This window comes from Tasmannia lanceolata, unplaced genomic scaffold (assembly GCF_043159265.1).
Source record: "Tasmannia lanceolata isolate RefF3 unplaced genomic scaffold, GAP_Taslan_0.1 ptg000004l, whole genome shotgun sequence".
NCBI lineage: Eukaryota > Viridiplantae > Streptophyta > Magnoliopsida > Canellales > Winteraceae > Tasmannia > Tasmannia lanceolata.
Window position 1 is genome coordinate 4,106,601 of NW_027518681.1, and position 13,037 is coordinate 4,119,637.

Here is a 13,037-nt window from a genome sequence, read left to right on the forward strand (position 1 = left end):
GATCATGGAAGAAGTAGTGGAAGATCTTGGCCGTTGCAGGTTGCGAAATATCTTTATTCACAAAAATATGAAAGACTGAATTTCATGTAGATCCCATTAGGATCAACTTGAGGGCAACAATTATTTAATGTTGATCACTTTACATTAGTATTCAGGGAATTGCTAGCGTCCATCGCAAAAGGCATTTCGCAGCTGGTCTGTCGCGAGTCAGATCTGCCAACTTGCGAATTGGCAGGTCTGGCATGCAACAGACCAGCTGTGAAATGCCTTTTGCGATGAACCTTAGCAAATCCCATTTAGGGAATAGAGGAACTATAAAAGTCCATGTAAAATAATTTATAAAATCATTTCCCTAAAAAAATAGATAAAAGAGATCCAGAAGTGTCTCATAAAATCTTGAAGTATCGGAGTCCAAGACATGTCTCACACTGGTACTTCACACATTTAAAAGAAACCATTTAACATGGCTTAGGAAACTGAAAAAAAAAATCAGCATTTAACAATAGAAAAGAATGCTAATCCAGTAATTACATACAATTCAATTCTAGCAAATAGCAGCCATTATGATTGGTAGGACAGAAGACCTGATAGAAAGCTATTGCAGCATCAGTGCCCTCTTAAACTTTGATACAGAAACAAAATAGATATTGAAACCTATCATCTTTCTACATACATTCCATGCTGGAGGCCATTGAACTTTCATTCCAGAGTCCATCATTTGATGAAAGGGTGTTCTCCATTTACTTGATAGAAAGTAGATTTTGAATTAATGAGAAATATGATAGAAAGTAAATGAATTAATTTCAAAAAAATCATAGAAAGTAAATGAATAAATCACTCCAAACATAACTGGATCACATAGCAAGTTCGCTTTGTGGAACTATCAAATGGGAGCACCTCCAGTTCTCAAGCCAATGCTTAAAGAATGAGCTACGAAGTAGATAATATCTCGCATCTACTGTCGAAGATCATTAGCACCCAAAAATTTCGATTATGAAAAAAAGTTCTGTTCTAAGAACTTACAGTAGACAAGCATTTCAAGCATTGCCTCTTGTTTCAAACAAAAGAGAACCATGGAGCCTGGTTGTATGCTGAGTCCTTTACACAGAGAGCATTCCCTCCTCAGGAAATGATGTTTTAGCCTTCTGTGAAATTTCATGTAGACCCCACTGGGATCATCTTAAGGGCAGCGGCAATGGGCATGCCTAGGAATCCGATGAGGACACTTACAAACCATTGTGTTAAAGTGAGGGGAGTTGTATTCGCGAAATCACCAAGGAATTCGATGATTATGAGTTGGAAGACAGCAGTGCAAGTGAGAACACCCACAAACACATAATTCTTCAGTATGCCTGCAAATACATCGATCTTTTCCATCTCCCTGGAACTTATCTCATTGAAAAGCTGCAGAAAGAGATTCACACAATCAGCCAAAAATCCATGTTTTTATGTACTGAATTAAAGCAACCATAGAGACATTCATATTTTGACTATTATGAGAAAAACAATGGGGTGACCCTCAAAAGTAATTGTGTTTGCCATATCTGGAAAAAAAATCAAATTGGAACTGAACAATGATAATATGGATACTCCATTTTTGTATGTAGAGAAATGAATTGTGTTAGAACCACTTGCTGACTTCTGATCTGCAGCATGCGGCTCATAATATGGAACAACTTCCATAACAGAGAAGCCCGGAATAATAGATATTTTTGCGCACAAATGGAACGTCTTTTTTCTTCTTTTTTGAAATGGTGAACAAATGGTACGCCGTTAAATGACTTTCATGGGCTAAGTGATGAGAAATAACTCGAGGCAAACACTGCCCAATACTATTGGCACTCATGCTTTAGTACAAGGAAACAAACTTCAGTTTCGGTTCAGACTTTGGTCCCCACAAAAGTAGTAGTGGTTCACAAAAGTTGATAAAGTTGATGAAAATCTTGTAAAAATTATTAAAGTTTATAGAAGTCCATAAATACATTAGAACCATCACATAAGCAAAACAACAACCAATAATCATTAAACAAGATCTAACACCTAGTGACGCACAGTCGTGAGTATCTAGAATAGTAAGATTCTTTTAAACATAGATATTTTATATGTAATGAAAGCTGATGATTGTGTCATTTATTTTTCTTTTCAACTTACTCATCTTATTGATGGAACGATCATTAATATTTCCTGGATATAAATAGAGATGGGAATTGCTAGCGGCCAACGCAAAAGGCATCTGTCGCATGTCAGACCAGCAGCGAAAAGCCTTTTGCGATGGACCCTAGCAAATCCCTAAATAGATTTTGGCTATGTAGGCATGCACAAAATCAATTTTTGAACTTCCGTTCCCACGGAAGCTGAGACATGTTGGCCGAAATCGACCGATGGAAGTTTAAAACTGTGAGTATTGGTCTTATCATAAGATTTGGAGGGTGTCAAGTAAAGACAATTCCTAGGAAACAGCAAATAACTGAACTCAAATGACTTTTGGAAGAAATTTATTAGATAGTTGCCATATTTCAACCTCTCAAGCTATTGCCTATAAATCTTCTAACCATGGGCAACAGATTCTACCTGCATGCCTAACTACAAAGTTCCTCTATCTATATAAGAAAATTTGAACATTGAAGCACATAGTTTAAAAGACTGGCAATAAATTGTTCACTTCATATATGGTACTGAATAACAGAAGACATTTTCTTGGGTTCTATAGGTTTGAAGTTCGGAGTTACCTTATTCAATAGGATTAACAAATTATACATTTACAATCTGAGTCACATGGGATTCATCTAGTTTTTGCAACTTCTGAGAAACCTCACACATTTAAAACCAACACCGACTAGATGGCTTTTATCACTTGCAATGAGCAAGTAAACAATATAATGGAGTTTAATTCAAAGTGGTCTGATTAAGAACAGTGTTAGGGCCAGAAAATTACCTGACAAAAGACGAATGAATTAAAAATCAGTGTGTTCAGTGTTAGATCTGCATCAGGGCCATCAAGCGAAAATATCTCTTTCCCTCTTGTTTGGAGAAACCATATCACTTGAAACTGATAAAGGGATTGTCCTAAGATATTTCTCCACATCACATTGCTAATAAATTTCCCTTTCCTTCCAACTGGTTGCCTTTTCATTAAGTCATCCTGCGGAGGCTCAGTGGCTAATGCAAGTGCACCAAGTGTATCCATAATCATGTTGACCCAAAGAAGCTGCACAGCTGTAAGTGGGGCACTTCCTGAAAAGAAATAAACATAAAAATAAAAGGCAGGAAAAGAAATAAACATAAAAATAAATGTACGAAAGAAATACAAAAGCTCACTAAACAGTGCAATTCTATATTAAAAAGATAAAGTTATGAGGAGATACCTGTCAGGCATGCTGAAGAAAAATTAACAATTAGGGCAACCACATTCACAGTTAGCTGAAACTGTACAAATTTTTGAATGTTTATGTATACTGAACGCCCCCATTTGGCCACGGTCACAATTGTCGAAAAATTATCATCCAGAATTATAACATCAGCACTCTCTTTTGCCACCTGAATTGAAGTACACCATGATGATCAAAACACATGCCATCACGAGGCAATAAGTGATAGCTAGCTAGTTTTTAGTCCACTGCTTTTGGAAAAAAAGTAATACTTTGAAATAGTTAATAATTGCATTTTTCTTAACAATAATGACAGCTAACAAGATAACCTCTTCATGCGCACACTAATTTTTTAGAAACTCAAGAAATCATGGCAAACACTAGCCTATGCATTTGGCAAGTCCATCCATAAACTCTGTCTATAACTTTAGGAACCACTATAAAGCATCATTTCTACATTGAACAATAGAAGAACCCTTTTTTTTTTAATAAAAATATAAAAAGAAGTATAAGAATGTGTTTTACCTCTGACAGGCAAGGAAGATTGAACACCTTCACATGTATTGTTTTTATTAAATTCTCTAGAAGGATACCTCAATTATAGAAGATGAAAGAAAATGAAAAGTAATTGGATAAATACCTCCGTTCCTGCAATGCCCATTGCAAGTCCAATATCTGCCTCATGAAGTGCCGGAGCGTCATTTGTACCATCACCAGTCACAGCAACAACTTCATTAAACACATTGCGCAGTTGTTTTACCAAGGTATGCTTATCTAATGGTGAAGATCTAGCCATCACCTGGTTGCAATAAGAGATACAAATTGATTGAAAATCAATTTTTACTACTAAATCTGACATAACCAAATAAAAAATTCCATTGATTTGTTGGGTCAAATACCTGAATCTTTGGAATTAGTTTGTTCATTTCATCTTGACTCTTTTTTCGGAATTCTGGACCCTCAATAGCTATACCATCATCCGTCAGGATACCACATTCCCTAGCAATAGCCTTGGCAGTGTTTATATTGTCTCCTGTAACCATTCGTACAGTAATCCCAGCTGACCTACATATTGCAACTGACTCCTTGACACCGGGGCGAACAGGATCTTTAATACCCACAATTCCTATACAAGTATATCCTCCAACTGGAATTTGACTTTTAACAGAGAAATCATCTCCTACGTCCATATAAGCAACGCACAGTGTTCGAAGGGCTTCACAAGCAAAGCGTTTAATTGTATCGTTGAGATGGTTGATAGTGGCTTCATCAAGGGGAACAACATTACCTGATGGATCCATAACCTTATCACACGCAGCCAAAATTATTTCCGAAGCACCTTTGCAATGGGCACGAAACCCGCCTCCCGGAAGCTGGAGGACGACCCCCATCCGCTTCTTTTCAGAATTGAAAGGCTCAACTTTTACAAGCTTGCATTCTTGGCGTTCTGCCTGAAAATCACCCCCAAGTGACAAGCCAAACTCCAACAAAGCAGCCTCAGTTGGGGTTCCTAAAATTTCACGTTTCCCCTCTTTGTTAACCACAACTTCGCCCCCCGTGTTATTAAATATTGACTGCAGAAGGGTTTTCACGGCAACATCTGGAATTTCAGAGCACAAAGTAAGAGCCTCTTTAGCATTGCTCAGTTCCTTGATATTTCCACAAATGCAAGCCTTCACAACAGTCATATGATTGGTAGTCAGTGTTCCTGTCTTGTCACTGCATATATTTGTAGCCGAGCCCATTGTCTCACAAGCTGCCAGGTGGCGGACAAGGGCTTTATCATTCATCATTTTTTTCATGGCAAAAGCTAGGCTCAATGTCACAGCTAAAGGCAGGCCCTCAGGAACGGCAACAACAACAATTGTAACTGCAATGGCAAAATATTCCAACAACACTAGGGCTTCATCGCCCGACCAGCTCCAGTGTGTACCTTCTAGAAGTTTCCGGTTAAAAAGAACTTGCGCCAAGACAGCAAATGTCACAACAGCAAAGAGTAGACCTATTTTCCCAATCAAAGTTGCCACACCATTCAATTTGACTTGCAAAGGAGTCTCATCATCCCCTCCTTCACTAAGGGTAGCCATCAACTTGCCCCATTGTGTTCTCATCCCAACTGTTGTCACCAGCATCTTGCAAGATCCATCTTGAACCTTAGTGCCAGACAAAAGAAAAGGGTTATCAATGTTCACAACCACGGGCTCACTCTCACCTGTTAAACTTGATTCATTTATCAATACGGAAAATCCCGAGACAAATAGTCCATCTGTCGGAACTTGGTCCCCAATCGATAGATGAACAATATCACCGGGAAGTAGATCATATATGGACATCTTTTGTCTATACCCATTTCGCGTGACCTGAATTGAGATCTTCTTTTTTTCTTTATCAAGATCTTTGAATTGTAGCGATTGACGATAATCACTTGTTGCAGTGACAAATACAACTAACAAGATGCTTGCAACAATTCCAAGACCATCATGAGCACCTTTTGGCCATCCTTCCATGGCAATCCCAACGATTAGAGATACAATGGCACATACGCCTAGGATCATGAGTGTCATGTCTTGAAGTGCTTCCCAAACAAACACCCAGAAACTCCGTACCTGACTTTCAGTAAATTTATTGATTCCATAAACCACTTGGCGGCACTTCAATTGATCCTCAGTTCCAGTAAGCCCATTGCTGGTCGACGTGGAAAGCTTGCTAGCAATGCCTTCTACACCCCCATGCACTTCCAACTTCTTAACATCATGGCCTTCAACAATGGATCCTAACTCATCAGCACAAATCTGAAAACCTGCTGCCTTGACTTCCTCCGGTACAGTGTATTCTCCCGGTACAATACCTGAAATGCATTTGAGGAAATTCAAATCAAGAAGAAGAAAGAGAAAAGTGCAACAGTGAACAAACTAATTTGACAAATTTCATCAGTTGCTAATTGGGATTTGAATGCCAAGGAACATACCATGGATAAACTGAAGTGCCGCTTTCGATACCAAAACAGCAACCCTCAGCTTCTCCTGCAAGATGAAAAAATAAAACCATCAGCCTAATATAAAAAAGGTAGATTAATTGTTCACATAGCAATAATAAGTCCATGCATTACGAAAAATACCAAAGAAGGAAGACCTTAAGAAAATTTTGTTATGTTTCCCATGAAAAAAGAACCACAAATGCATTTTATTTTGTCATCTTGTATACTCTCTATCACAAGCCCACATGCAATGATAGCATGTGTAATGGAGTAATTGCATAGTTCGGGAAAACAGAGTGACCAGAACCCTTTATGTCTTTGATGACTTCAACAGGATTAGCATGAAATTCTTTCAACAAACCATGTGATAACTGATAAATCATTGATGCCATAATGACAGAGACATGACCTACTGATTTCTTGAATAAAAATCTTCATTCTACAAAAATCGGAATTAAGATAAAACCAAGATTACAAAGAAGTGTGGAAGTGAAGTGCGTCTTTGTGCTTAACCACCATACGGGCTTCTTATCCAAGGCTTAACAAGTAATGAGATTCTCCAATGGCTGTTGACAGGATTACCTTTCTGAATGGATGTCCTTGCAAGTAAGAGAAAGATCACCTTACAAACAGCAAGGAGAATCATCTACAACTTGTACCCTTCAAATTATTTGATTTTCCATCTCATACTGTAAAATTCTAACAGCAACAACTCAACAGAAAAAACCTAAACAGCACAATTTAGATTCTAATTCCCACTATCATTTTTCTTCAGCTGCTACCATTTTCCAAAGACATATATGCCCTTTTTTCCTTCTGTGTACCATGGGACATCTTTTTTTTGAATGGTCTGTGTACCATGGGACATTGTATTAAAAGTCAAAACCTAACCCCAGTTTAGAGATATAAGATCCGCATTTTGATACGATCAAGCTACAAATCCTTGCAGATCATATTGCCAATGACATTCCATTAAGCTAAAAATCCTTGCAGAACATAATCAAGTTTACAAATCCGTGCGGATCATATTTCCAACGACATTCCATTAAGTGTGATCAAATGACGATAAAACAGAAGCTCACACTGATTTTTTTTCCATTTGAATATTAGATGCTGACACTGATTATACATAATAAATACGGTTGTGTAAATATATCAGTGTGCCATACACACGTGTGTGAGCATCCTATGTCTCCATGTGTGGGCATAGGCATGTATAAGCATTGGTAGGCAAGATGTGATACAAGCTTCAACTGTAAGGGTTAAGATGATGAACTCCATAATCCTAAATCACCACACTCGAATCTAAACATAGATTTTGCAAGAAGATGATGCTCAATTCGTTTTAGAATTATAAATAAATAAGGGCCCGTTTGGATGCCGAGAAGATTTTGATTTGGATTTCTCAAATTTGCAGCCCTTTTTGTGTTGTGATTTGGATCCAGATCAAATCCTTTGATTTCCAAATCAGCGACTGACAGTGAAAAAAAATCAGATTTCCAAATATGCTGTGGAAATAAGTAATTGGAAATCCACAAATGTGGCAGTTTCCTTCACCCTCTTTGCTCCTCAACCTCTCCCCTCTAGTAGGAAGTACCCCCTTCCCTCTTTCCCTCCCTCAACATGAGCTGGTTGATCTATACATTTTGTATTAAAAACTCATATCCAAATCCAAATACAAAATATGAGGTATCCAAACAGGCCCTAAAGGAATTTGTACAAAGATAGGGAGAATGGGAAAACGCAGAGGACAAAGGCTGTAACAGCATGGAAAAGCTACATCCAGACTCCAGCCTTGATCAAAGAATTAAAAATAAAAAGAAAGAAGAGCTAAGAAAACTATGATCATGAAACCCTGCATGAAAAGCCTCACTTTCTGGGCACTTGCCCTGGATGGCTGATAAAATCACTAGCCTGCCATCTCATGACATCCAGAGCCCAATCCATGGGGAAAACACAGGCCTCATTCCACATAGAGAGTTACATAACACAAGTCGAGCATCCTAACCCGCCGAGGTTTTAAATTTTGGTTTTGGCACGAAATTTCGGCCGAAATCTGTGGAAACATTTGGGTACGAAATCACGGCCGAAATTTAGGTAAGATTCTTCTCCACTAGTTTTTCTTTTTTTATTTTCTGTCATATTTTTAGAAATATCTTAAAGGAATCTCGTTGTTCTTTGATTTTTATCAGGGTTTTTGTCGAAATGCAGACAGAAACTCCACCTTTTTTATATGAAAAGTTTCATGTGTCGTTCGACCAAAACATTAACGAAATACCGAAATTTTGGGCGAAATCTTGTAATTTTCAGAATCCAAGTGGATTTCGTTACAGTGGCAGCCGAAATCCAAATATTTCAGCCATTTCGTTTCGTTTCAGCCGAAATTTAAAACCAATGTAGTCCACTATTCTAACTAAACAGTACACCCATCTCTTCATATGGAATTGTCTATAAACAAAAAACCCAACACCCCTATACAACCTTTAAAAAAATGCAGCAAAATTATCAAGATCTCTCTTCTCATATACCTGTCGATTTACATATAACCACCCAACTGAAAACACAGAGGAAATTAAATCAAAGATAACTTATTATCAAAAGAAATGAAGAATTAGGAATTTAACTAATCTTGGATGCTATTACAAGAGGATCATTGTGTGCTTATATAGAGGACTTACATGATTAAAATAGAATCAAATTAAGATAACCATGGAAGGAGATATGTGTAGAATATTCTAACCTAATTACTAATCAAATCTAGTTTCCTAATCTATCTAGGTTACCTCTACTAGCCAACTTGCCTAGTATAATAAGATGATCCAACGGTGAGATCTCCACATAATCCACCAATGAGATCTTATGAGATCTCACATATTCTAACAAGAAACACGACTCCAAAAAAACCCATGATGATTTCCTTAATATTTGCTCAAAAATCAACTTTACTGAATGATAAAATTAGGGTTTCCCTAAAAATTAAATTTCTCAAATCTTATACCAACAAACCCTAAAAAATTGAAACTTTAATCGATCAATACAAACCAGATTGGTCTTTCTCATAGCCTCGGCTTCGGATCTCTTTGACAGATTCGCTGTAAATCGAAACCGCCTTTTGGGATTCTTCACAACCCCACAAAGCTTCCTCCATCGTTGCAAAGCCTCGTCTGTAGAATTCTTAGACTTCACACCCCCAAAATTTTCTTGTAGATAAGTTTCCATGTTCTTCCTCTACCTTGAAAGAAACCCTGTCCCTTAAAACCTATTCAAATACCCATTTCACAAAACACGAAAACGCGTTGATTCCACGCAAAGGAAAAAAGAAAGCATTTTGACAGGTTCCTGGAAACTACTAAGAAATCAGCTGGAAAGTGTTGGACAGAGAACAGTGTTTTAAATGAAAGAACAAATTTTCAGAAAGTACATAAGGAGAGGGAAGAGGGTTTGATTTGGGATTCTTTGAGGAGAAATGGTATTTGGGTTTGGTGGAAAGAGACAAAAAAAGAAGTGGTACGATCCGAAATTTGGTGGAAAATTAAAGCTATAAGAACGGAAAGAGAGTAGGTATTGGTTATGACTCCTGCTATTCTGGAAACAGACCGAGTACGGAGGGCCAAACTTGAAACCTATAATAAAGTTAAATCTCTCTCTCTCTCTCTCCATTTTTATTTGTTAAATAAGTTAAGTGGCTTTTTGGTTCTTGTAATTTTGCTTTCTCTTTGGATTATGGCTTTTGCCTTTCGGGCCATTCGATTTCTTTGATTAGGAATGTTGGGTTCCACTCAAAAGCAGAAACTCCGCGTAAGGAAAAGTAAAGTGATGTGGATGGGCCTTCTAATGGCTTGGTGAGTTCTACCCGAGTCCCAACAAGTAACACCCCAACTCCAAACTCAACTCTGACCGAGTGAATATGGTGACTCGGCCAAAACTAGAAGGATCAATTACTGTTGCATGCTGGAGAGTTGAAAAAATGATGAGAAAATGTTGAGTTTTGAAAAAACACTAACAAATGCTACTTTATTAAAAAAGAACATTTTAGGACGAAAATACCCCTAACCTTACTTTATCTTTCTCTTCTTTGTTTTTACACTTTATCTTCTCCGGCGATAAAAGTCTTCTTCTCCGGTGAAACATCTTCATTTCTCCGGCATATGCTCATTTGTCTTGAGAGGTTAGAAAGAGTTCTCTAGAGACGCCCATTTCTCATTTTCTTTTTCTTCCTCCAAATATCCAAAATCTCATTATCTTTGTAAGTATTTTCCCTTTTCTAGTGGCTGTAGCCAAAATCAATTGCCCAAACAGCTTTCACTAGGCAAAAGGGTAATGGAAGCCAAAATGTAAGTTAGGCAAAAATGATAGTCGAAGCCCAAAAAATGCTAGTTGAAGCTAAAAAAAAGTTACTCCAAGCCAAAAATGATAGTCGAATCCAAAAACTAATAGTCGAAGCAAAAAAAAAATGATAGTCGAAGCCAACAAATATTTCTCGAAGCTAAAATATATTAGTTAAAGACAAAAAAAGTTCCAAATGTTAGTGGAATTTAAAAGTTTTAGTCGCAACCAAAAACATGTTAGTCAAAGCAAAAAAACCAGTTATTCGAAGCCTAAAAAACTTTAGTCGAAGCGAAAAACACAACGGCGAATGTTACAGGAAACACATTTTTCACTTCAACCAAGTAATTTTTGGCTTCGACCAAGTAAATTTTGGCTTCGAATATCCTGTTTTGGCTTCGAGTACCTGTTTTTGCATTGAGAAGAAGAGGGGGAGATCTCTGAAAATAACTAATCATTTGATGTCCATTGGATAGCACGAAAATGATGAACATATGACTTTGCCATAGCATCTCTTTTACAAGTTTAGAAGTTAAGAGAGGTAGTGGAGTTTTCCATTAGCCACAGTAACACAACAAAAAATTATCAAATGGGGTTTCTCAACATGTCCATAATCCAATTTCTCCTTCTAATCTTCCCATTCTATTTTATTCCTCTGCTCACATGACGATATAAACACTGATAGATCGGTGCTCTTGGCTTTCAAGAAAGGCATAGTTGTTGATTTTCAGAATCCCTCAGGACAAAGGAGCATCTGCTGCCAGAGAAATGAGATGTTTCGACGGAGAAGAAGGCTTCTATCGCCGAAAAATCTCATCGTTTCACATAAAATGCGTTGGAGTAAAACCTAGAAATGATAGAGTGTAAAACCTGCAAGTAAAAGAGTAAAATGGTAAAACTAACAAGAGAAAGATTAAAGTAAGTTGAGGGGTATTTTCATCCCTAGCAACATTTCTTTTAATAAAGTAGCATTTGTTAGTGTTTTTTCAAAACTCAACATTTTCTCGTCATTTTTTCAACTCTCCAGCATGCAACAGTAACTGATCCAAACTAGAATAACATGCTAAAAAATTGGCTGTTAGGCTACTTCCTAACTTACTTGTTGTGAAACAACCAATTACTCCTAAAGCTTAAGCTGTAAAAGATGGTGTTGCTTAATCATTTATACTTCAACACTTCTAGGCCGCTCTGTGCCTCTCTCTACATGTAAACAGATCTTGCACAGATCCCGATCCATACATGTCTTGGTCGGGATCGGTTCAGAACCTTTATTGATGGATGGGTCTGTTTTGGACTGCAATTCAGATCCTGGTTTCCATGTCTGGGTCATGATCATCTTACTGTTCCCCTGAGTGTTTTAGGTCCTACTTAAGTTGTACACAATTAGGGCTTAGGGTTAGGGAAAAGGGAACAAATTCAATAGGGAACAAGATGAAAATCACCATTGAAACTATAAGTGGAAAATAAGTCGGATTAGATTCAGAGTGTTCTACCTCAGTAATGACAAAATACTGATAATAGGAACCGTACAAATTCATGTGGCTTAAGTTTACTAAAATATCCCTAAAATAATGGTTAAAAATTATAAAAAGTTGGAAGGAATTTTGTAAAATAATATAAAAAACAAATGATTTAGGACTGTCCTATGGGTTTCTGCTAGTTGTCTAGCTCTGATCCGAAATAATTTTGGACCGTATAACAGGGATCCGAAATATGTCCATAGATCCTAGTAAGGTGTCTAGATCCTCTCCATTTACGTTCGGATTTGGATGGTCCATCGGATCATCTGGGTCCATTGACAACCTAATTTTAAGTAGATTTTTAATGAAAAATGAAATATTGAGGGAACGATAAGGACCTGCTTCATGCAAGGGTGCGAAAAGTTAAGAATGGCCCTTCTCTCTATATATGTTTAGAAATTCGATAGACAGATAAGTTATGGGCATAGTGATTGGGAATCAGAACTTGGAGTTCGAGGAGGAATGGGCATACAATATACTGACTATCAATGGTCATACACTGATTCTTGCAGAAAAAAATAATTAAAGATTAGAATAGCGCAAATCTAGAAATGGGCATACACTGATTCTTCATTTTCTATTTAATTATGCAAGTGGATAACATCATAAGGCGCACTATGCGCTTATATATTAATGCCAAAAATATAAGCTCTTATCACATAACTTATATGAAGTTAAAATAATGACGATCAATAAGCCACCACTCACAAAAATCAATGACCATCCTCACATGCTACAAGGATGCCCCATAGTAAAAGAATAATTTGCTAGGGACCATCCGAGAAGGCATTTTGCGGACCGGCTGTTCATTGAGAGAGATGAATTAAATGAATGAGACAAATCTGA

The 13,037-nt window shown here is 37.3% G+C and overlaps 1 protein-coding gene across 1 annotated transcript; it reads right to left on the minus strand.

Moving 5' to 3' along the window:
• Positions 1-812: 812 nt before the first annotated feature.
• Positions 813-9,985, minus strand: LOC143876073 (calcium-transporting ATPase 10, plasma membrane-type-like). Its single transcript, XM_077377690.1, has 7 exons — positions 9,388-9,985; positions 6,337-6,391; positions 4,268-6,216; positions 4,009-4,167; positions 3,366-3,537; positions 2,936-3,234; positions 813-1,404 (listed from the first exon to the last, which is right to left on the minus strand). The coding sequence occupies exons 1-7, from the start codon at positions 9,562-9,564 to the stop codon at positions 1,156-1,158; spliced, it is 3,060 nt and encodes a 1,019-aa protein (XP_077233805.1). The 5' UTR covers positions 9,565-9,985; the 3' UTR covers positions 813-1,155.
• Between the last annotated feature and the right edge of the window lie 3,052 nt (positions 9,986-13,037).

Coding starts and splice junctions, on each gene's coding strand:
- LOC143876073 (XM_077377690.1), bottom strand. CDS start 9,564: ATGGAAACTTATCTACAAGAAAATTTTGGGGGTGTGAAGTCTAAGAAT. Junction 4,168..4,267: donor AACTAATTCCAAAGATTCAG/GTATTTGACCCA, acceptor TATTGCAACCAG/GTGATGGCTAGATCTTCACC. Junction 1,405..2,935: donor ATTCATTCGTCTTTTGTCAG/GTAATTTTCTGG, acceptor CTCTTTCTGCAG/CTTTTCAATGAGATAAGTTC.